General features: G+C 37.8%; 1 protein-coding gene across 10 annotated transcripts in view; it reads right to left on the bottom strand.

Annotated features, from left to right (window-relative positions):
• Positions 1-2,232: 2,232 nt before the first annotated feature.
• BICD1 (BICD cargo adaptor 1) overlaps positions 2,233-26,126 on the bottom strand; it is a 213,995-nt gene continuing 190,101 nt past the window's right edge. For 3 of the 10 annotated variants that reach the window (XR_011496798.1, XM_014866003.3, XM_070493979.1), the window contains exons 9-10: positions 17,582-17,657; positions 2,239-12,556 (exon numbers count right to left, since the gene is read on the bottom strand). Coding sequence is in view for 9 of the 10 variants with exons in the window: in XM_014866003.3 (XP_014721489.1) it covers positions 12,469-12,556; positions 17,582-17,657 (164 nt within the window). In the remaining variant the exon portion in view is untranslated. Of the gene's footprint in view, positions 12,557-17,581; positions 17,668-26,126 lie in introns of all 10 variants that reach the window. The other 7 variants (XM_070493977.1, XM_070493980.1, XM_070493978.1 and 4 more) reach the window with 5 other exon arrangements.

The raw sequence follows: 26,126 nt of genomic DNA, 5'->3' as shown, positions 1-26,126 counted from the left end.
GCAAATGATTTTCAACTTATCAAGAGAAAACAGACTTCCAAGTTTTGAGTCCCCAAAGCACAAATTAAAACCTTTCTTCATGGAATGTATCACTTTCTACCACATATTATAGTTATGTATACCTTTCTTTGACTTTCCTTTCTAGATTGTAAGCTTCTTGCTGGCAAAGTCTAATGCATATTTGTATCCTCTGTAACCCTTGCACAGAGGCTTCCATACAGTAAAATATTCAATGAAATTTACTGAAGGAAAATGTAAGAAAGGAAAAATATTCATGATCATCAGCAGTAGCTTCCTGAAGGAATGGATCCTAAGCAAGTAGTCAGAAATTCAGATGACAATTTCTGTATAAAGATTTTAGGGGCTGGTCCCATGGCCTCATGTTTAATTAAGTTCAGTGTGCTCCATTTTGGCAGCCTGGGTTTAGTTCCCAGGCACAGACCTACACCACTCATCAGCCATGCTGCGGTGGCGACCCATATACAAAAAAACAGAGGAAGATTGGCACAAATGTTATCTCAGGGTGAATTTTCCTCAGCAAAAAAAAACCAAACCAGGTTTTTTTTTTTTTTTTTTTGAGGAAGATTAGCCCTGAGCTAACTGCTGCCAATCCTCCTCTTTTTGCTGAGGAAGACTGGCCCTGAGCTAACATCCATACCCATTTTCCTCTGCTTTATATGTGGGATGCCTACCAGAGCATGGCTTGCCAAGTGGTGCCATGTCTGCACCTGAGATCCGAACTGGCGAACCCTGGGCCTCTGAAGAGGAACGTATGAACTTAACCACTGCGCCACAGGGCTGGCCCCCAAACCAGATTTTGATAGCATCATTATTTATAATAGTAAAGGTCTGGAAGCAACTTAAATATCCAATAATAGGAGAGTATTTTTTTTTTAAGTATAGTTTATCCACTCCATAGAATATTATGCCAGCCTTAAAAATAATGTAGTTGAAAACTTTTAATAACCTAGAAAACAAATATTCACCATAAAATGTTAAGAGAAAAAAGCAGGATTCAGAATTGTGTGTTCATGGGGCCGGCCCAGTGGCACAGTGGTTAAGTGAGCACATTCTGCTTTGGTGGTTCAGGGTTTGCTGGTTCGGATCCCGGGTGTGGACATGGCACCGTTTGGTAAGCCATGTTGTGGTAGGCGTCCCACATATAAAGTAGAGGAAGATGGGCATGGATGTTAGTTCAGGGCCAGGCTTCCTCAGCAAAAAGAGGAGGATTGGCAGCAGATGTTAGCTCAGGGCTCATCTTCCTCCGAAAAAAAAAGACTTGTATGTTCAGTGTGTCTCAAGGAAAGGCACCAAAATATTAACAGTAGTTTTCACTGAGAGATAAGATTATGGGTGCATTTTATTATCTTCTTTCTATTTTTTCACATCTTCCAAATTTGCTACAGTAGACATGTATTGCTTTTATTACCTGGAAAAGAGAAACAAGCATTTGGGAAATAAATGAATGGGATTGGCAGAACCTCATCTGTGTCCAACCTGAAGGAAAATAATCTGATTTTTCTAGGTGAAATGAACGTTTTTATCCTGAACTGAGCAGGTCTCTCCCAAACTTCCTGGCTGTGAGGGAGAGATGAGACTCCCTTCCAAGGAGAAAGAGAAGTGCTGCCAGGGACTAGTAGAATGAGGGAGGCTGGGCTGTGAACACCATCTTCAACTTAAAAAGTTCACACTGTCTCCACAGCCTCTCTGGTGTGATCATCACTTCCCCAGCCAATTATCACCCTGTGTCTTTGCTGATCCAGAGGATATTTAAGAAGATGATCAGTTCTTGAATAATTTGTTCAATCCCTTAGGCATAGTTTTCCCATCTAAAAATAGACAGTTACAGGCTTTCTGTGCTTGTTTTCAAACTTTATCAGATGTATTCTGGTACCTTGTATAACTCTATGTTATCTTGTATTCTGATGTCCTAAATAATAGGACTGCTCTAGAAGCATCGATATTGTTCAGCATAGAGTTGCAAGTGCCAGGAGAATGCCATTAACTTCTGCACATGTTCCAGTTTTTCACGTTTGGCAGTTGGTATAATTTTGCTCAACTGGTTGACCTTAAAGGAATTTTCGAGATCCACTGATGTATGTAGTATGCAGTCAATCAACGTTCATCTACTGACTGCCACAGGAGTTTTTAGTAGTAAGTAAATTGTTCATAAGAGAAAACTGCAGTTTTAATGGTCATGAGTAGTTATTGTCAAGAGAACATAAGAGAAGAACAGAGTGATACTTACACATCTGGAACTCATTTAGTTTTTATTTCAACAATAGAAAAAACATGAAGTTATTTTCCTGATTTGATCTCACTTTCAAAGTTCTAGTGAAGTATCTTGGGCAAGAAAATATCTTTTAAATGTAAGGTTTATATCTTTAACAATATACAGAAACTATATAGTAATGTGCACAATATATTCAAATGTAGACTTTGGAATATTCAACATCCAATAACAATATGTTTCTAAGAAGTATTTCTGGAAAATCTTGTTTTTCCCATCAATCACTAGATGTGGAAATCAAATGATATGACAGATATTGGTTGGCTGCCCTTGTCCAGCCCAAAGAGCAGCCATTTTCCAGATGAATCACACATTAAAGGACAACTTTGACTGGTTAGGTGTGTGTCATTAAAATCACATTATCATAATTATACCCAAATTCAAGTCAGCTTTATTTTTGCATCTGCTGGAAAGAAGTAACATTAAAGAACTCTTCAAAGGAGATAACTAAATAGACTTTTAATAGGTGAGGTTTTCATCAGTTGGATTTTATTTTCATCTTTGATATTTATTAAATAAGCATACTTACCTATGCATGTAATTTGATAAGCCCTTTTCCATATTACACAAATGTATTTAGTAACATGGCCTTTATTTTATAAAAAAGTAACCCAGAATCAGGGCAGCTATTCATGAGAACAAGGAGAAGGCTGACTTTTAAATATATGTTTCTTTCCGTCAATTCTACTGAAATAGCCAAGCTTGAAGTCGGAATCTATATAAATCTAAGAAAAATGGTAACACTCAGCAGCAAGCTAATGCAAAGCTTAGCAACGTGATATCTTTCTTACCTTTGTATTAGGAAGAAAGTTTGTGAGAATGCACTGTAAAAGATGCCCTTAATTTTATACAAAATTTGAATGAAAGAGTCAATCAAGGAGGAGTTAGAATTAAGGATGAGAAGAAAGAATAGCTTAGTCTCTGACTGCGTGTTGGAAAACAACATTATAAGCTATTTTAAGGATTATTTATAGCGTCAATTACAAGTTCATTAGAATTGACAGTTATCAATAAGATCGTTGAATACAATTATTTGACTCATTTCATTTTAGAAGCATAAATGGGCATGTCCTAGAGCTTCAAGAAAGCACGATATTTATTTGTAAAACAAATATTGGCATTTTAAAGCAACACTGTCATAAAATATAATATATGCATATTTTGTAATCGTTCCTCCAAATTATTAGAACATTTTGAAAGACTAGTGTTTTAAAATACTATTGCTTAATGTGCATTGCTGGTTGATGTTTTTAGATGGATAAAAAATTCTAAAAATTTGAACATATGTAATATAATCATTTTAAAAGCTGAGGCAATCATGAAGTGAACAGGATAATTTTTGTCTTATTTCTTCTTCTTTTTAATAAGGACCCATCTGACCACCCCACTTACTATTGTTATCTGTTTCACTTTCTCCCTACCCCAACCCAGCACAATCTCTTCTCTCCATTTTACTTTTTTCTTTTTCCACACGTTTCATTGTCTAACATACTTCAGTATTTACATATTTGTTATGTTTACTGTTTTTTGTGTGTCTTCCTCATCAATGTATATCTACGTATCTACATCTGTGATACAAACTTCAGAAAGGCATGAACCTTCTTTGTTTTGTTCTCTGACGTATCTTAAGCTCCTTGAGCAATATTTGGCACAAAATAGGTTCCCAATAAATATTTGCTGAATGAATGCATGTATAAGTGAATGAATGAGTTTCAGCCATATAGGACTCCAGGATTGTTATAGGAAATAATATTAGCTACCAAAGGCTAAACACCGTTTAAAAGATGTTAGATGTGTTATTTCACTCAGTCTTCCCCATAACCTTGCCAGGTAGGTAATTTTCACCCTCATTTTTAAAAAGAGACAATTGAGGGCTGGCCCGATGGCACAGCGGTTAAATGCGAACGTTCCGCTTCAGCAGCCAGGGGTTCCTGGTTCCGATCCCGGGTGCGGACATGGCACCACTTGGCATGCCATGCTGTGGCAGGCGTCCCACAGAGAAAGTAGAGAAAGATGGGCATGGATGTTAGCTCAGGGCCAGGCTTCCTCAGCAAAAAGAGGAGGATTGGCAGCAGATGTTAGCTCAGGGCTAATCTTCCTCAAAAAAAAAAAAAAAAAAAAAAGAGACAATTGAGGCTTGGAGAGTTTAAGTACCTTTCCAAAGTCTCAGAGCTGATAAGTGCCAGGGCTAAACTTGCACAAAATTCCACGTTTTAAAAAATATTTCGGCTGACATAGCCTGCTGTAGAACAGTTATTTCTCTAGAATTCACGCCAATTTTTATTTCTGACTTCACTGTGAAATTTTTTGAGAGCCCATATTTTCTTTAGTTTTTCATTTTTCAATAGACACTATATTTCCATGGTTGAAATAGAAAAGCAACATAGGAAGGCATTTGCCTACCGAGGAGTCTGACTCTCCCGGTTCCCTTCCACCAACACTTTGCCCTTTTACGGATAACCATGTCTATGGGTTTCCACTCAGACTTTATCAAATACAAGAAAAAATTAAGATATATTTTTATTTTCTCCCTTCCTTACAGGTAGGGTAGCTACTATAACATGACAGCCCATAATTCCCAAGTCAATAGATTTCAATGAAGTAAGTAATTTCTTTCCCCTTTGATTTATCTGGAAGAAAAGCTGATATGAATCATTTACTGATCTTGGGCTAATAGCTCTTTTAAACGAGGTAAATCTTCCTGTGACATTTGACTGACATTTTTAATTTATAACTTCAAAGGAAGTCAAGCTGTGAAGGTATCAGCAGGGTTCTTAAATTAGTTTTACTTTAATAGACACTAATTAAAATGTCTACTGCTGATATTTTGAAGAGTTCTTTTAATGATTTTTATAATCTCTGTTCAGCTTGGTAGGTATGTGGGAGTTTAGAAATTTTGAGTTGAAATGTATGGGTGCATTGGGATATGGCTATATGGCAAGATTCAACTTGACAATTCTTTGAAGTAATAGCGTTAAAAGTTCTTTCCCTAGAACATAAACACATTTTCTTCCAAGCTCAGAAACTGGGATATCCACTCTGTTAAAAATAAAACATAGGTTCTGGATTGCTACATTTAGTGTTGAGGTCATAAATCAGTATTTCAGCACATTCAGAGGCAAGGCCGGCTTCAAGGGCATGTGGACTTCTACAGTCATATACGACCCTGTGTTTAGGACTCCCTGCTTAGTTTAATGCTCTGCTGTCATTGTTTTGAAATTCTTAATAATTTTTGAACAGGGGGCTGTTCAGATAGATGTAGAGCCCCAACCTCACAGAAAAACAATAGCTTTCAGAAGAGAAAAAGGAAAGATTTTTAGGAAAATTTACACTACGATTGCTAGCATTGGATATACAACAGGCAAGGAGGCAATCTTAACCAGGATTGTTGCAGCGTCCATGGTGGGTTAATTTGATTCGTTATAATGAGGATTGTCGCATTAGAGAGTTCCACTCATTAGAACCTCACCTAAGTCCAAATTCTGTCTGGTTCTCTGCCTCCCTTGCCACCTGAAATAAAATCAGGTGATGCCCAAAGCAGCTGATTTGCCACAACGCACATTTGAAGAAGGAGCTGGAAAATGAATATTCCTCAAAGTTCTGGGGCTCTGCTGTTCCTTCATAGGAAAGAGAACAAAAGAGAACTGTCTCCCAAAATAAAGCATGCAAAACTTCATTATTCTTTCATTAAAATAATGTTTTCTTTTTTTAGAACAGGCATTTTCTTCATGTTGGTACGTTTCCAATCTAATTCAGCTAAGTGTATGCTCCTGCCAAAATAACCTTTTTGAAAAGATTACAAGTAGGAGAGATGGTAAGTGGAGAAAATGGGCAAAGTTGATACACATTTCTTAATAGGAATGTGTAGAAATGTCAAAGCAAAGCCTTCAGTTTTTAGTTAAAATAAGTGCTCACTTTGAATAAATATATAAATCATATAGCAATTCATATAGTTTTTTTTTGGTAAATACAAATCGAAGTGACATACAGAAAAATTGCTCAAACTGATAAAAAGGTAGCATAGATGAAATGAACAAAAGATAACCAGTTTATTTACTGGAAAGAGTTACGCATTACACCATATTCAGTTGGTAACATAAACCAAGATTGAAGAATTGATATATTGGCTTCGGTTATTTTCTTAGCACTGGAGTGCCTTTTCCAACCATCGAGTGCATCATCAGATTCCGCAAATACAAGCACAAATCATATGGATTCTCCCATGAGACATTCACTTAGGATTGTCTAGAATAAAAAAATTAAAAAGGACAAGCAATAATAAATTCAAAAGAATTGTTTTGAATTTAAAATAAATGTCTATGTCTTTGAGAAAGTTTCCTTTGAAATTTGGATTTTCAAAAATAATTAGCAACAAAACAGACTCTTAGGTCAGTCTTTTAGTCATATTTTCATATGGTATTATCATTAGGTGGAAACACTTCACATCATTTGATCCCAAAAGGCATAATAACAAAATTGCAATTAAGCGTAGGAATAGCAGAATCATCACAACAATAATCATACAATGTACAAATCAGGTTGGTCACACATTACACAAATATAATACTAGAAAGAAATACAATATCGGAATCATGAATGGCTCATCACATAGGCATAATCATGCAAATAAAAACACTGAGTAGATTACAAAAATGTCACAAAAGATTTTCAAAGAATTTTTAATTGACTCCAACAGTCAAACCATTGAGCTTAAAAATTTTGTGGCAATAATGTTAAAATAACTTATTTGCGCTAAGATTTAGTGCGTAATTATAGCTATAAACCCAGACAACAAAATGATTCATTCTGTACCTCCCTTATCATCGAATAATGAATGATATGTTGACAAAATGATGACATTTCTCTTTACTTTATAGTTCTTTGTTTTAAAACGACTCTTTAAAAAGAAAATATAACAGTCACACTGAAAGCATCTGACATACTTCTCAGTGTTTTCATTAGAGAACCATAAAGATCAGAGAATAATTCTGAAAGAAAAAAAAAGTTACAGTTAAAATGTGCTCTCCACCAATGTTCTACCGCGCTTAAACTCCAATCACAGAAATGATCTGGCTCAGCAGTTTATCCAGCTTCAGTTTAAAAGGGCAAATTGTAAGTAACTCCAGAGGAAAGGGGTGAAAATTCACTGAGGATTTGAGCCATGCATTTTAATATGGAAAGGAGACCAGATACAGGTAACGATCTCCTTCCATTTCTAATGGAGAGAAGACCACAAGAGAAATAAGACTTCTATAGTGTTCATATTGTGAACATGGGAAAGCTAACATGATGGGAAATATCTCATGCAAACATTTTACATGGCAGACTTATGCACTCGCACCTTACAGTAAAGGCAGTTAATTGCTCCTCTTCTTAAGTAGAATATTATTTCTGGAAAATCCTCAATCAGGGAACATATCTTAATACTAAAATCTTTTCCAGTTAAACTTTGAGTAACAAGGACAGAAGAGATGGCTAGATGAAATCTTTCAGAGGTTAACATAATAGGATCGGGCTACATATGCAATACAATCAGGGACTATGGCAGTAAACTTGGTATTTGAATAAAGATGAATTTAACTACAGACACAACTCATCTAGGGGCATTACCACAAGACAATGGAAATGGTCACCTGGGAGCTAGATTGGTCTTGTATGTCCACAGAAATTGATTTCAAGGTAAAAATTACTTGTCAGTATCAACACTGATCACGCTTTCTATCACAACTCTAGTTCAACAGCTTTTTAAAGAATTACGTTCCTTTTTATTCAGAAATATATTCTTGTAAGTTTTTTGCAATCTTAAATACAAGGATTGTTTTAAATCATTCTGGCTTATAAACAAACAAAAAACCAGGAGGGCAAATTTTTAAAACTGGGAACTTTATCCTAAGAGTTCCTTTCGACTCTAGTCCTACTTTATACTTAGAATATCAATAAATTTGTGGCACCCTAGGGTCAAGTCATCACAGTTCCTTATTGGCAACCCATCAGTTTCCCCTGCCATGTCTTGCTGAGAGGCAGATTATGTCTTTTGGCTGATTGATTGTAACAATTATACATTACGTTTGCCATTCTTATCCCAGTGGAAAATATATTTCATTTCTTCCTTTTCATATTTTGTGATTTCCACTTGAGAACCGTAGAGAATTTTATGTAATACAGTATCAGGAAATGTCCACACTCATAGCTGGTTTATTTGACCAACGTTTCATGCTTGTTTGAAAGAGAAGGTCTGTACAGAAGTATTTTCCAAAGCATGGAAAAAGCAAATATTGTAGATTGAAGATCCTTTTAAGAAAAGATAAAATTTGAGAGACATTTGCCCCCCTAAGGGATTGCATACCTTCTATTTCCAAAGTATTCCTGAGGACATTTGTTTTTTTAGACTCTGACAATTGAGGCTTTTTATAGTAAAATTACTACATTCTGGACAACTTTAAAGATATTATGAACTATAGCTGGAAAGAAAAATAATACCAATGATCTTGTTTTGTCTTTTTTTTTACCAAATATCTTGGAAAAATTACAATTGCTATTCTATTTTCAAGGGATAAAATATTTTATGACTAACCAGTATAACTTTAATGTATTTTTAAATTTAAAAGAAGCAAAAGATTATGGAATCTCAGAATTATAATAGATTATCATAAGACATCTTGCCACTTAATCCTTACTAGATAACCAATAATATTTAATTTTTAAAAAACAAATCTTCCTTATGATGATCAGTTTCAGTGATTAATTTCCCACTGTCAAAAATCTCTTTCCTCGAGTTAATATAAACCCTTCACTCTGAAGACTGTTCTTATTCTAGTCTTAGTAACCATATCGATAGCTGGTTCCTATCGTTTGTTAAATTTTCTTTTCTTGAAGATTACATTGTGGCTCCTCTTCCTTAGGCTAAAGTATAATCTTTCTAAATAGGTCTTTTCTTATTTAATAACTTTCTGTTTTCTCACAGTTCTCCAAATTCCTCTTACTGAAACAGAATTCGATACATGAAAGGGATCTGATCAATCACGAATTGACTGGAAAGATTAAGCCGAGGGTCCTGTATGCCCCTGTGCACTCAGGCCAAAGGCAATTTATTGCTACTTTTAATTTAATTTTTTAACTAAGAAAAATCCTCAGTAGGAAAGCATTTCTGCATACTGACTCTTCTTTCCAGTATGGTAATTGTGCTTACTTTTAAAAAATGACTGCTCTTGCTAGTTCCCTGTGTTTGCAATAATTAGCCAGTAATTTTATTGTATTTGTAGTTGGTTTTTCTTCCCCAAGTCTGTCTTCCATTATTCTTACTGAGATTTGTTATTTTTGATTTTCACTTGTTCTTCAATTTTTCAATTTTCCTTTGTTTCCTGATGTTTCTTTGCAGGTTCTGACTTTTATCAGAGCCTCACATATTTATTCACTTTAAAAGTCTAAATGGAAATAAATACAGATATGGCTCAGTTTAAACTATACCAAATGATGCCACCGTGTAAATACATGGAATTCTCTCTTACTGCTTATCTAATTTCATGCTGAAAAGTAGAAGTGTATTTCCAATTTTCTATATCTTCTTGGCAAAGTTTTGTTAAAATTAACATTTTCATAAGATTAATATTTCAAAACAAGCATTTCCCACTCTATTACTATAAAGAACAGAAATAAAACTGGAATATAATACATGTAATGATAAAATTTGTATTAGAATAAATGTTTTGTCTATGATTCATCTTTTCACCAGGTCATAAATACTGAGTAAGGGAGCATGAACGCAGTAGAGCGCTGTCAATAGACAGTACTGCCCTGTAGCTACACACGGACAATATTTACTGCTCAGTTCCCTGTGCCACCAACGAAATTGATGAGGAAATATAGGAAGATGTTCTGAGGTACTTTTGAAAAAGGCATATTTTCCCTCAGGCACAAACAGTTTTTATTAAAAGCCAACTTAGCAGCTATGCCATTTCTCAGGTCCAAACATATGATGCTTGAAAAAGAAACCAGAGAAAGAGAAAAAGAGAGCAGGGGTGGGGGTAGGGTAGCTTCCTTTAATTGAACTCTCATAACATCCATTCTTTCTTACTAATACTGGGACCAGGCAGATACAACACCAATACAATGAAGAAAACGTTTAGGAACAGCAAGGCAATGCAGGTAGGAAAGAGCAGAAGGTTAGGTTGCCATGATCTGGACTTTACGAAGATTGTTTTGCTTCTTTTTCTGTATTTTAACCTGAATCCCTATTTTGGTGAAGATTTCCAACTACTCCAAGTTGCATAATAAATGACACTGTTGAAAATAGCACTCATATAAGGAACTCAAAACCTTTCGGTTGCTTTGGTAATAGTGACCACTACTTCACAGGTGTATGACTGATGAAAGCTCCTGCACTGTGTTTTCTGACTTACTGATTGGCTGCCATCTTTGATGGACCACTCCATTAATGCTCCTGCACTGTGTTTTCTGACTTACTGATTGGCCGCCATCTTTGATGGACCACTCCATTAATGCTCCTGCACTGTGTTTTCTGACTTACTGATTGGCCGCCATCTTTGATGGGCCACTCCATTAATATTCCACCCACTTCCATTCGATAAGCTGAGTGGTTCCTACTAGAGCTCCATTGTTAGAACCTTGCATTGCTAATTATCCTTTGTGTTAACAGTGAGGATTGTTTTCGTTTTAAAGATAAGTTACAGATATCGTTACATGAAAAAGTCAAACCGTTATGGTTTTACATAAGTTAAGGCTACCTGACTAGACAAGGAATCAGGGCTAGGAGCAGTTGTGCGGGCAGCACTTGATAGTTAAGGAGCCCAAGAGTGTTAGACCTTTCAGCTCAATTAGCTGTTTTCCTTGTTTGTCAGATTATGTGCAAAATAAATTTTGCTATGAAAATCCACTGCCTTAAATCAAGTCATAAAAGTTACCTAGCAGAATCTGGAAATTAACTAGGACCACGTATTATCTCAATATAATATAATGATTGTAGGCACCTGAGTGTTTGTCAAAAGTAGACAATGAGCTAAGATTTATCATCTATTGTTTTTTGGCAAGGAAGATTCACTATGAAAGAAACCTAACAACAACAAAACATACAATTTAATCAAAATTTGAACACTTTCTGGGTAATTTAATTAACCAAAGGCTAACTTACATCTATCTAGGTAGGTATTTTCCCATTTGTACTTGATACTTTTTAGCAGGAAAGACTCATAGTAGGACTCTGAATTTGGGAGAAGTAAAAAAATCCAGGTCATTAAATAAACACCCCATTTTTTTCCCTTCCCATGATTTAGCCTTCTTCAACATTATCACACACACGTACACACACACAAAGGAGCAGCACCGGTGCATCCACTTGTCTGCAAGTTTAAAAAAATTAAAGATGCAGTCAAAAGTCAAATAAGTCAATGAATCGTAACGTAGTCTCTTTTTTAGATTTACTTAATAATGTCCAGTGAAGAATTCTAGTTAAAAAAAAAAAAAACAAACAGCAGTTAATGAGCTACTGATTAGAAAATAAGTGCATAAACAATATCAATGTAGCAGCAAAATACAGTTATTGTTAACATTCCGATGCACCTTATTATCATTTTGTGCAGGAAAAATGACCACCGTCTGGCCAATTCCAGATTTCAAACTAAATTAAAACTCATACTTAATTGAGCAAATTATGCTTCTTTAAAAATAAACGAATTAAGTTCACCTCTCACAGAAATTTTTATAGACGTGAATCCCATGTGGCAAATAAAGTATAAAATAAATATTAATGACAAAAAAAATCAGAATCAACCTCTATGGCTGAATTTGAAGTATGAGGAAAGATGACTTTACAATATACGTATTTTACATTGTCTTAGGTCTCTCTTATGCTATCGAGGTAAAGCCAGCCATCTGAGATACATGTTTCTTGTTTCGTTTCACCTTGTTTTTTGATTTAACTGAACGGTAGCCATTTGATTGCAGAAGTTTATCTGTGACTTAGAGAAACCATAAAATGTTCTATCACACCAGAGTCTGTGCTTTGTGTTATTCTTCTCAACTTTCTCTCATCTTCCAGAATGATGGACATTAATCCAAGGATAATCTAACCACCAAAAAGAAAACACTGCTGGATCTTGGGCAGTATCCTGTGTGTGGCTACAAAATGTTCACCCCAGATGTTCGTCCGCAGGAGGTGAAGGCTAAGGGTAAGGAGGCTTGGAGAGACAGTGGAGAGGGGTGCACTGCGAGCTGGAATGTGGCTGCTCCTCTGGGAGAGCTGGGTCAGGACTGCAAATGAGAAACAAGCGTGTCAGCAAGAAACGCAGTGACAAGGGGCCAGGCACACTTGTGAGGGCTAGACGGACACAGTGTTTTCACAGAAATTTTTAAATCGTGAACAGAAATTTTGCACAGGAAATGGTTTAGATCTAAAGTCTGCCAAGACAACCGTGGCTTTTCGAAACAACACACAAAAAATAAAAATGAACGTGTTAGGGAAATAATATGTGAGCTCCTGCTCTGCAGTCATTCTTTTCAGTTTGTGCAGTCTCATTCGCCTAGGTCCCTGGTTAGTTACAAGATACCTTTAGATCAGTTCTTTTCGGACTTCAATGTGCATACCAATCACCTGGGGATCTTGGTAAAATGCAGATTCTGATTTGACAGGTCTGGGGTGGATGCTGAGAATCTGCATTTCTTTTTCTTTTTTTTCTTTTTTGAGGAGGATTAGCCCTGAGCTAACATCTGTGCCCATCTTCCTCTTTTTGCTGAGGAAGACTGGCCCTGAGCTAACATCCGTGCCCATCTTCCTCTACTTTATATGTGGGACGCCTACCACAGCATGGCTTGCCAAGCGCTGCGGTATCTGCACCCAGGATCCGAACCGGCGAACCCTGGGCCGCTGAAGCAGAACGTGCGCACTTAACCGCTGTGCCACCGGGCTGGCCCCAGAATCTGCATTTCTAACAAGTTCCCCGGGATGTGGACAGTGCTGGACCAAGGCTTTAAAGGATTCTACATCAGCTCTCTGGTAGATCCAGATTCAACAGGATAATTAATTTGCCTGTCCAAGTCTAATTTGCTCTAAGGGTTCCCCCTACTTGCTTTAGATAATCTAAATAAGACAGAAGAGTTTTCAAACTTCCTATTTAAGTATATCATGCAGACTTCCACAGGATCACCTTGAGAGTGCCCAGTTTAAATGAACACAGATGTGTTCAGGCTCATCAATGTCTTGATGAACAATAAGGAATAAAGAATAAGGAAGCAAAACCATTGAATTTCCTGAGGTAAAACTACAAAACACATTTGAGTTCAGATCAATTAAAATGTAACTAACAGAGAAAATCATACCATGGGGATTTTTTTTTCAATTGAAAAAGATCAGCATTTTTCTAAAACTCTGGTTTTTTTTCTATTATGAAATTCAGTACCACAGAATTCATTGCTGCCAAGGGTGATACTTGAAAAAACTATTCAAGGTTTATTATTATTAATTAATTTAATCATAGTTTTTCTAAGCTAATAATATCATTGAAGTAATTACAAATGATCATTAAACAAATGATTTTTATCTTTGGTACTGAAATTATTCTTCATGTATCTCGCTTGAATTTTAACACAAAATCATAATTATGTAAAATATTGGTCTACTTGAGGTCACTCTTACTTCTCAAAGTCTTTGAACTGCTATAAATTTAAAGAGAGATATGCTCTTCTAGATAGGACAACCAGTGATAAAAATGATTTTCCTGTCTATTTTTAGAACATGGTAGGTAAACAATGGGAGAGCTGGGGCTTCAACAAAAAGACTGAGGAAACATCACTTGACAAGATTCTTCCTCCACCCTCCAGACAGAGTCCGATGGCCTGGGAAACATGGCGGCAGACAGACTTTCCCATAGACCTCAGAGAGTTTCTTTCTGTCATGTCTAGATGATTTAGAACGAGCTTTTTTTAGGGAACTAAACACGTTACTCAACATAAGTGATGGCAAGTAGCATAAGGTCGTCACATTATACAAGAGGTTAAGTTTTCGAAGACCCCATGGAGTTCCATACTTTTCCGGGTAAAGGAAGACAGGCATTTCTGTGGACTAGCTGAAGTGTGTGGCAACAGCTCAACCATGGGCCCCATTGGCCCAACACCTTCATGTTATGTCATTTGTGATGATTTAAAATTCTTTTCCTTATTTCATCTTTCTTACGTAAAGTGAGAGATTAGACAATGTCTTTAAATTATAGTATTACTATTTTAAATTTGCATAAAATGCAATTGCACTGTGTATATTATGTGACAGAAGCATGCTTTTTCTTACAGATTAAGAAATTACTTCTTGAATGTCAATATTTGATAAATTCTAATCATTTAAGGTACAGGATGAATTCAGTTTTAGTTCTGATCGCTAAAAATCTTCAGGAGCCCACTCTTTATTCAACCTTCATCATTTAAGATCCTATTTTATGAAGGTAGACCATGTTTAAACATCAGAGTTAGGAAACCATTACTAAGATATAAAAACAGATATATCTTCAGAAAGTTCCTTTTTTCTTTTTTCTAAGTAAGCAACTATTTGATAGAAGGGGAGAAATGCTAAATATCCAACATCCCTCCAAATTAATTATTACATCCATGGCTGCCACACCTTGGGCATCCCTTTTGTATGATAGTACCTATTACCTAAAAACAACTTTAATAATTCAGCTCTACAATGAAATCAGTCTGTAAAAAGCGTATATGGAAAAATTCCACATTTTCAAATGTGACATATGCTCTTTTATTCAAAACTATACACCTAAAAAATTATTTTGAAAACATGTATACGCTGAAGGAGGTATAAAACAATATTTCAAGTGAGAAACAGAAATACAGAACACGGTCTGAAATCACTCAACATTCTTAGCATGTTTATTTCTCATTAAACGAACTTTCCTTTTCGATTCAGGGATGAAGAGTCAACGTGGTCTGACTTTGCTCCTCATAGCATAACTGGAAGGGGGAGCGTCTCCTTGAAGTGTGGCGGTGTCCAGGGGTGGTTAGGAGAATGGGTGCCAAGTCATTGGGATCAGCTGCTTTCAGAATGAGTGACCCTGGAAGTCATGCTGCCTCCCTGAACCCTGGTCTCCTCATTTTAAAATGGGTGTATTACCTGTGCTTACCTTTTGGGGATTGTAATGATTAATAAGTGTAAAGAATTTAACACTTGTCTTGTACACAATAAGAATTCAAACGCTGGCCATGTGTTAAGTTTTCCGCCTGGAAGAAGCAGAAAGGGCAGTGATCCATTTGGCAAGGGCCATGGTGGGAAGGAGGAAGCCAGTTATATCCCAACTGCTTTGAAAAGGACAGTCTTCTCAGGTCTGTATGTATATTATCATTTTTCCGTGAGGACCGCAATGAAGGACAGTGGAAGCCTGCTCTGGACCATGCTGTATTCATGTGGGTAGAAACTAGAAACATTTGTAATTCATTAAACTGCTTTTCTTTAAGGAAATCACCTGTGTGGAGGTAGCAAGCAGCCTAAATTCGGTAATCTCAGAAGATATGGAACTGGGGATGGTAGCTGTTTAGTCAAACGGGTTCTCAAGAAAAAGCAAAGTGAAATAAAATTAAACTTAAAAAATTCCTTCCTAGCCTTTCCATTTCTTATCTAATTTAAACATTTAGGAGAGTAGGCTTTGCCACTCTTTGCCCAGGCAAATTAGAGAGGTCATGAAGGAGACTGTAGATCTTTGTCTTGAGGAACGGTTAGCAGCAATAACAGATACTGAGAGCAGCCACGGGGAAGGCTTGTGCTTCTTCTCATCCCTACATTACAAGTGAGGAAAGGGAATCTCAGCCAGCACGAGCATCTTTCCAAGATCACACAACTAGTAGGAGTTAGAGGTGGGATTCAAACCCAAGCCAGCTGAGCCCAGAGCTCCTTCACTCATTCCTGTAAGCAAGAGCTCCTGATCATCTGTCACGCGCCAGGCCCTGGGTGGGGTGGGGGTGCTTGCAGAGAATGGGCTGTAGGTTAGCAGCCCACGTTCTTCATCACCACACATGCAGCATCCACTGAGATGGGTTTGTACGTTTATAATTATATTCAGTTACTTACATAATTGAAATTACCCTACAGTTGGCTGCTGTTATAAACTGGCATTTGTAAATTAGTGAAGAACTTTCCTGAAGTAAAAACCACGTTGATGGAAGCGGTGGGAGCAGCAGGCTGGGACATCAGTGGGGAAACACCAGCTTGGGGCCTATTTAATCATGTACTTTTCCCGCTATCTTGATGTCCCCTCGGAGAGCTGGCTGCACATCTGCCTCAGAGACCAAGTCACACTGGCTGCTGCTGTGTTTCTGGGGAGCACTTGTGGCTCCCCAGCTCTCCGGCTCTAACCCATGACCACATGCAGCCTGCTACTGACATCTACCCCTCAGACACACATGGAAATACATTTGGGCCTGCCCCTACTCACGAGCAGCTTTGCCCTGGCAGAAGAGCAACAGACACATGAAAATAAGGAGAGAACGAGGAGCAGACTATAAAAGCCACAACCAGACTAGAAAAACTTGGCACCATCAGAGGCCAAATAATTGGAGATGAAGTATTACACGAAGATGACGAGGTCCCCTGGGGTGCTCTGCTGCCGTGCGGAAGTTCACCCACAACAGAGGCAAATTCCTGATGGATTTGCAAAGCTTTCACGGGAATGGAAATTGTCAGCAACCTCTCCAGGTTAGTGTCAAGGGAGTAGGTAAACCTGCCTTTAAAATTCTTCAGTTAATTGCCCATAGAGAGCTCTCTCACTGCAAATATTTTTTTGAATGCCAATTACACATTTTTCCTCACCTTTTGATTTCAGTTTTAATGAGGATACTGAGTGGAGACAAATCAGAAACACTTTGATAAAGTTGTCTTGGAACAGACGTTAGATATGCTTTATAGCCTTCCTGTTTGTTTGCCTGAGAAATATATTCTAAAAACCAAAGACAAACAAAAGAAAAAGTAGGGCAAACATCCTAACAATTCCAGGTTTCATATTTTGGAAGGTAATGAAACACCAGACTAAGCCAAGTCTTCATTAAAGGAGCGGAAGGCAGCCTTTAGTCTACCCACCAGTGGGTGAAGTCAACTCTAGCTCTCTTGTATTTCCTTTGGGCACAAACGGACTTCAGGTATCCAATGTGTGTTTGTGTAGCCCATATTTGAAACAAAATGTAGCAAATATAATGATGTATAGGCAGTTACGGTGTTGGAAAGGAGAGCCTGGGGTCTATGGATCTGACATGCAACTGGGTGGGAAGAGAAAGGATGTGTGAATTTACCTGACAGTTGGGCAGTCTTGCCTCCCGGCTAGTTGTGAGCACTGTGGCGGTACGGAGGCAGCAGGCTGCTGACAATCTACAAGAAACTGATAAATTAGACATGTATACAAAGAGAGACAGAGCAACGTGTTAGTAACAATAACTAAAAGCAGTTGCCTGAGAGATTTAGTGAGGAATGTGCATTCACACAGAAACATCTGGACTAAGCTTTGTCTTCCCTGAATGATGCCAATAGAAAAGACAAGACTTTTTCTTAATTAGATACAGTATGAAAAAGTTAGTAGCACAAAATTAGTAGTGAGATTTCTCAAGTACATTAGGACATACGTGGCCATTCATATTTGGTATTTGGATACATCTAAAAATAAAGGGTCTATTAATATTAATAGGATGAAAGATCTTCAAGTTCTGAACTTGAACATGATGGTATTTACTTGCTTAGCACTTAGATCTGCTATTCCAAAATGGAATATATTCAGATAACTGACTATTGTCTGGACACATGCGCATATTGTCAATCCCATAGGTACATTGAGAAAAGCATGCCGTATCATCTTTTCCATGATCAATAGAAGGATATTGGAAAAGAAAATCATCTTTACGGTTTTCTCAAAATTGATTTTATCAAAAGCAAGAATTGTTAGCAGAAATCTTAGAATGTAAGATTTTGTAATTAGATAGTAAATTGTTAGTAACTTGGAATGGTGAAGAAAGCTGACCTGAGTGGGAAATCCACTTTTGTTTTATTTTTTGCCATTTTAAAGACACATAATATAACTCACAAGAGGTTAACGAAGTGCTAGCTACTAAAAGCGCATGCTTTAGCTGATCAGTCATGTTAATCATCTGCTCCAAGAAAGACCACGTGCTGAGTGTTCGAGAATAATCAAAGAGCAGGCTGTTTACTGGTACCAGGCTGACCGTACCAGAATCACCCAAGAAGCTGGTTAGAAATGCACACGTTATATTTCTGCCAAAAGATTTTGCAAAAATTTTAAAATTAGAGTTAGACTTAAAAATTTAATTATTCTTAAATAATTGCAGCATATCCTCTTGCTAACTGCTTAGACTACGTATTTGCTTAGCAAACCTCTTTCTCTACATGTTAAGTAGATAGTATTTAAGCCAAATTATCACAAATTCTGGATTTACAGCCTTGAATTAATGAGGCTTTACTGAAATTTACATTCAAAGGCTATGTGTCACTTATTCTAAAGCCAGTATATTCTCTGTTATAACAAAACCTGACCAGATAACTCTAGAATACCAAAATTCATGAATATTGCTGATGCTTTTGTATAAGACATTGGAAACATACTAAAGCTGTCTGTGATGCAACGTAACACAATATAAGACAGGCTTGATTTGAGCTCATTCAAGAGAACATTACTGAAGCAACCCTTTACAAGATGGTCTTTGTTGCAGAGTAACTTATTAATTATTCCTTATTAATAGCAACGAGATCTGATTCTCGTTGAGTAGTTGGTGTTCAGATTATCACACTCAGTAAAAGTCCTTCAAATGTAACAAATATTTCCATTTTCTCAGCTGGTGGAATTCCTTTTTTTTCTTTAACTCTGTTTTCCCATTTTGCAGCTTGATTAGCTCAATGACTCCCTTTTGTAGAAACTCAGAGTCTTAAGGATGAATTCTTTTATGCTCCTTTTATCTTTTCCAACAGCTTTCCTATCTAAGTGATAATTTAGGAATGTCTTGGACTAATTTAGACAAGTGTTTTGATCTGGCCACCGGATGTGGAATTTTAAGTTAACCAGGTATGTGCTGCCCTCTTGTGGCATATTTGGGTAAATGCAATGGGTGCAAAACAACATGGACGCTTGGAAAACGGCTGTGGAATCTGGCCTTAGGTCTTACATTGACAGGGAGGTAGAAATGAAGCTCTTCTATTGCAAGTTTTTGGCCTCTTGGGATGGCAAGCCCTACAATTAAAGTAATTAGAGTATTTAAGTGGTTTCATATTTTTCCAAATCTTATTTGCATTAGAATTTTTTATTTTTTGCCACTGCAGTCACAGATTATTCTTCATTTGAAATATGCTTTGTGATGAAATTTAGAAAGCAGGTGAGCAGGACCACAATGCACTCCCTTAACGAGCTGTTTAATATGTGGTGGATATTCCTTACATTTGTAGTGAATATCAGTTTTTCCTTCGTTAGAAGTAATATCACCTCTGGCTAATTATTAGTTTTTTGCATTTATTATTTATAAGTACTTAGCTGAGTGTTATCCTTAAAGAATAAAAAGCAAATTCCATAGATAATATGGTAGCAGATGAAAAAAATGAAATTTGAAAAATAACTGTATTGCTCCAACTTAACTGTCTTCTAAATTCCTCTTCTTGGGTCTACAGCCCTCCAATCATGCACACGTCTAACCCAGCTGAGCAGTGGATGTGTCTTAGCATGTACTTTGTAAAATGAAAGGGGTGGGTTGGGAGATTGAGAGCATCCCTTCTAGCTCTGAGATGCTGTGCGTTCGACAATATCTCACCCACTCTGTCTAGGAGCTACTCTGGTGGACTCACTCTTGAAGGAACTAGGCCTCATCTCATTGCTTTTGAGGGCGTAAAAGATGGCAAGGATGTGACTCAAGGAGGAGGCAATGCCCAACCCCAGCAGTCACTGCTGTCATCTGGGCCGCTGGAATTCATCTCAACCATTCAACAATCAAATTACTAAGCTTCTATTGTGTGTCTGAAATTGTGTCAGGCACTGGGGACAAATAGGAAAACAGAGAAGATATGGTTTTTGGTCAAATGAGAAAGACAAGCATATTCAACAAGCAATTACAATAAAGTGTCATGATGATGATGGTGATGATGGTGGTGGTGAGGACGACGATGATGGCACCCAGCACTTATTTATTGCTTACCATGTGCCAGGCACTGTGTAGGCACTTAATATGCATGCTCTCCTTTAACCCTGTTGTATGAATCCCAATTTATGGACGAGGAAAGGGGGATTTAGGTTAAATAACTTGCCAAAGCCCATTAAGAAGTGGAGTTGGATTTGCATCCAGGATTGTATGATCCATGGGCTGAATCATGATTCCCATGATGGTGAAGTGTAGAGATCTTAGAGCAAAAACAACTAACTGGATCTAAGTGGTCAGGGAATGCTTCCTGGAGGCCGTGACATCTAGGCTGACATCTAAAAAAATGACTTAGCCAAGGAACTTCTTAGTAACTATAAATTGTTTATGGTCTCTACTAATCGTACTAAAATATTTTACAAAATTAAAGTGTGGCCTTAAAATGTCTGGAACGGAATTAGATAACACTGTACATTTATATGATAGGGTCACAGGTCTGAGAAATGTCATGGCATACTCAACGATTGTTAGTGCCTCAAGGGCAGAGGTGAATAAGGGATATGAATGCTGAAAGCATCTATAGGTCTTGATACACACATGGAAAGTACCCTTGTATGACATTCCTCTACAAACAAAAGCCAAGTAGAAAGGAAGGTAGAAAAGGGAAGGAGAAAGAAGGAAGGAAATTATTTGCTGAATCAACATGATATAATTTCTCCTAGGAATTCTTACTAGTTATCTGTTTTAAGTCTTAGCAACACTCTGAAATTATTATCTTCCCTATTCCTACCATGAGGAAAATAAGTATTTTTGATAGATGGGATTATATCAAAACCTCACATATCCTAAGATTATTCTTTTCTTTAATGTTTTTCCTGATCCCTCACACCAGGCACAACTACAGAGCCTGGCATCGCAGCAGGTATTCCACGAACATGCCTTGACTACATTAATACATAATCACCATAGATATTAACTTGCCCAAGGTCACACAGCTAGGAAGTGGCAGAGCAAGGATTTAAATTTAGACTTTTCTGATGCTAAGGCCTATTTCTACTAATTTCTCTGGTTCTCTCTCAAATTGACACCAGCTACCTCTAGAAAATCTCAGGGTCATAGAGTCCAAGAAACCTAAGAACTTCATCAGTTGACATAGTAATTTGAAGGCAACCGATTATCTCAAAAACACAAAGCAAAGAAAAAGAGTGCAGGAATGGGGATAATATCCAGTTTCTATAAAGAGGGGGCTGAAATGAGTGGATTTCATTGGCAGGGAGAGAAAATCTTATCATATGGTTTTCCCTTTAGGCTTCTCCTATTTTTAAACTTTTCAAGGCAATTTGGAAAATTCATCAATTTTCTAAAAGTCAATGCCTTAGGGAGTCCATGAGGCCCTGGTGGTTGTTGGGAATGGGAGGGAGAGCCTATGTTGAAGGAGACAAGGACATCTCAGTGTTTCGGCTCCACACCTGGCTCGGGTGGCAGTGGTGGAAGTTGGTGAGGACAGTGTGAGTCAAAGCTGATCTGTGGAGACCACACTCGGCCAGGGTGAGTAGCAAGGCTACAGCGACGGCTTCCTTGGTGCCCAGATGCTCTGTGGGAGACAGAGCAGCAGCTCTTTGTGGCAAACAGTCTCCTACAGAATGGCTGCCACCCCAGCCCCTAGTTTTCCTGACTTGAGATCTAACGCATCCCTGCAGTTTCATGAGGTCCACACCACATGTCCTTCCCTCATGACCATAAACTCCGCCAGGTGCTACATATTTTCCCGTGAAAATGATCTCTGTCCTCTGAGTTTTCCTCAAGCCAAATACCTAGGTTGTTCCTCACAGGACACAATTTCAACTTCCTTCACTCTCTTCCTTGCTCTCTGCCCATGTTCCAGTTTGTGCACAACCTTCGAAAAATGAGGTGTTCAGAAAGGAAATCCTGTGTGATGAGATGTGATTGGCAGAGTGGACTGGCAGAGTCCTGCCTCATCTGAGACGTCCTAATTCTATTAAAAGAGCAGAAGCCTGCATGGCAGTTTTTGGGCGGCCACGTCACACTGCTCTTTCATATGAGCTTACTTTGTTTACAGATAGTGCTATCAAGTCATGCTTCCTCCATCCGGTACTTATGGTGTCTGGAATTCCAATGCAATATTTTATATACTTTTTGTGTGTGTGTGTGAGGAAGATTGGCCCTGAACTAACATCTGTTGCCAATCTTCCTCTTTTTGCTCGAGGAAGATTGTCGTTGAGCGAACATCTGTGCCAGTCTTCCTCTATTTTTTGTATGTGGGATGAGGCCACAGCATGGCTTGACGAACAGTCCTAGGTCTGTGCCTAGGATCTGAAACTGTGGCCCCTGGGCCACCGAAGTGGGGCGCGCAAACTTAACTACTATGCAACTGGGCTGGCCTCTATATACTTTTAACTTTGTTTATCTCTATAAGTTTCACCTTTTCCTCCCTGATGCATCTTTTAGATCCTATTCTGTCCTCTATCAGATTACCTTCCTCTCTCTTTTATTTCTCTCTCGAATCAAAAAATGTATGACCTTGATGTCTTCATCTTTATCTAAGATTAGCAACTAGTAATAGGGCTGGGTTAAGTAGAGATCATGTTTTATAAATATCAATCTATGAATTTTGACCCTTTGAACATGTCATTCAACCAATTATGAATCCAAACAATTATACTACCACCTAGAGATTCTTTGTCTAAAAATATTATAAAATACCTGGTTAGTTTTTTGCCAAAATTCAGATACATTCTGTTACCACCTTCCCTGGTCTTATGAGATGGAGGATGAGGGTAAGTCTAGCATAAGTCATTTTTGATGAACTCATGCTGACTTTCAGTAATCCTTACTCTATATTGAGCATATGAAACTCATTCATTTCCAGAAATTTGCCAACTTCCAGAAAAGTGAGAAGGAAAGGGACGTGTGCTTTCCTTTTTTCCTTTCTTGCTTTAAAAATGGCAACTCATATCCTCAAAAATTGGCAGGAGAAATGGAAGTTCATGATACAAAGAGCAAATAGGCCTCTTGATGAGTCAGTTAATATCTTTGTTAACTTGGTAAACTGTTTCCAAGAAAAGTAGGTTTAATAAAGAAAGATAGGTTTAATAATTAAATCTACCCACTTGAAGAATTGCTGTCACAGAATAGGACACTGCTATTATTTTCAAATAGATATCACTTTGGAACAAAACTCTTACCTACTTGGAGTAAATAGTCAATATTCATTAAAGACCTTTCAATAAGGACAGATGACTAACCATTAGTGGAAAAGCAAGAATGTTTAACTGTGAAAAGCTATAGATTAAGAATTGACAGAGACAGTTATGGATGTCCTAAGATAACTCCATAGTTAATGATCAAAGCATAGTGACATCGTCTTTTCTGTCCATAGGATATCCCTCTTTCTTCTTTCTGCAAACCTGACCATGTTCTTCCAAAATATCCCCTAATTGGGATTTGGGCAATGACAGAAGAGGAAGAGCATGCAGAAGGAATGTGGAAGGAAGAGGAGAGCAGGAGAAACAATGGTAACGTAATATTTATTAAGTGCTGTGTATATGCAGACACCAGGCTAAGCACTTTGCATGCAACAGCTCTTTAATCCTTATAAACGCTCAAAGAGAAATGTTCTATTTTTATCTTAGAAAGGAGAAACTGAGGCCTAGGGAGGTCAAGACATTTACGCATGGTCACTTTCTGTATGACTCTTCTGGTGAACAAAAGGTTTTTTGTGCTCAGAAAACTCAATTGAGTTTGGTTGTCATAATCCCCATTTTACAGATTAGAACACTGAGGATCAGAAGGGTTCAGTGATTTTCTGAGGGCCCATAGAGAGAGTGGCAGAGTGAGAACTTGAGCCCAGGTTTCTGACTGTCCACTCCATGCCCTTTCAGTGGAATGCCCCATGGAGCCTTTATAGACTGAATGTGTCCCCCCAGATTCATATGTTGAAGCTAACCCAGTATCTTAGAATATGACCGAATCTGGAGACAGAATCTTTAAGGACGTAATTAAGTTAGGGAGGGCCCTAATCCATTCTGACTCATGTCCTTATGAGCAGAGGAGATTGGGAGATGAGGACACACAGAGAGGCACCAGGGATGCACTCACATAGATAAAAGGCCATGTGAGGACACAGTGAGAAGGTGGCCTCCTGCAAGTCGAGGAGAGAGGCCTCAGGAGAGACCACACCTGCCCACACCTTGATCTTGGACTTCCAGCCTCCAGAACTGTGAGAAAATCAATGTTTGTTGTTTAAGCCCCTCAGTCTGTGGTCTTTTGCTATGGCAGCCCTCAGACTAATGCAGAGTCTTTGTACTTGTTCCAAAGGGAAAGAGGTTATGACTTCCTCTTACTCTGCCAACAGTACCTCTTCAGTCTAAATAAACCAAGAATAGCTAAACTTCTCTTAAATCCTTCTAAACTCTAAGCAGTCCAAGGGTGGAAATAAAGAAATATGTTTTAATTCAAGAAAACTCAAAGGAAAAAAGATATGTACAGAAAGCCAGAAGCACAAATTCTAAGTGAAAATCTTCACTCGAATTTCAGCAGACTTTCTTCTTAGCAAAAAGCATTTTAGAGAGAAGTGAAAGTGGTCAAATCAGTGATCCTGGGGAAAACTAGATGGATGAGAGAATGTGAAATTTGAGTAATTACGTTCGTAGAAAATACAAACTTCCACGTCCTGTGCACGGAGGTGGAGACAGAAAAATTGCATAATTATTTTTCAAAAAGCCTCCCAAACTCAGGAATTTGGAATATCTGTGGATAATAGCACAAAGGTGGTCTCCATAATTAGATACTGGCATACTTATGGATACATTCAGGTCTTAAGTGAGGGTTTTACACAAAAATCCATGGGAATGGATAATGAGTACATCACCATAGTTTCCTTCCATTCGCCAGTGATGCTTCTGCAGCAATTTTCTATGGTCTCTTTGCGTGCCTCTTTACTCTTTATTCTCTCTCTTTGTGCTCAACTTTCCTCTATTTCAGCATGAGATTTAGAGATCTCTCTCCATCAGAAAGACCTTTGTATTTAGATCCAGCTCCATCAATTAGTAGCTGAGGGACACGGAAGAAGTGACTTCCCCATTCTGAGCCTCAGTCTTTCTATCTTCGAAGTAAGAACATTAAATACTAATCTTGCAGATCAGGGAGAGAATGTTTGTGAAAGCCCGTAGGTGAGGGTCCATTGACAGGAACTGGTTCCTTGATTAGACGTGAGGGACCAAAGGGAGGAGGAGACCTCAAGATGACCTTGAGATTTTCAGCTTCAGGAAACAAAGCAAATGCCATTAACAACAATGAAATTAAAATATGATGAAATCATTTTGACAAGCCTTTGCTCCTGTCATTACATCCATCTGAAATGCTCTTCTCTTCTCTCAGACTATTTAGAACTAACAAATTTCAGTCTTTATTACTGACCACCCCAAAAGGAAGTGTCCGCTTCCTCTAAATTCCTTTAGCATTTACCTCATTGCCTTGGGCATTTCTTGTATCCAGCTTTTGACCCCACTGCTTTCCTTGCAGTGCATCTAATCTCCTCAGTCATGCTGGGCGGTTGATAGCAGAGAGGACTCTGCCTTACAATTCTTTGCTTCCCCACAGTAGTTTGCTTGGGGAATTTGCATGTGGTGCAAAATACTGCTAATCTACTGACTTCATCTTCCCTAAAGGATTCTTGGATTTTTCTTTATTA

This window comes from Equus asinus, chromosome 22 (assembly GCF_041296235.1).
Source record: "Equus asinus isolate D_3611 breed Donkey chromosome 22, EquAss-T2T_v2, whole genome shotgun sequence".
Classification (NCBI taxonomy): Eukaryota; Metazoa; Chordata; class Mammalia; order Perissodactyla; family Equidae; genus Equus; species Equus asinus.
The sequence above is the reverse complement of the archived record's forward strand: the minus strand, read 5'-3'. Positions and strand labels throughout refer to the sequence as shown.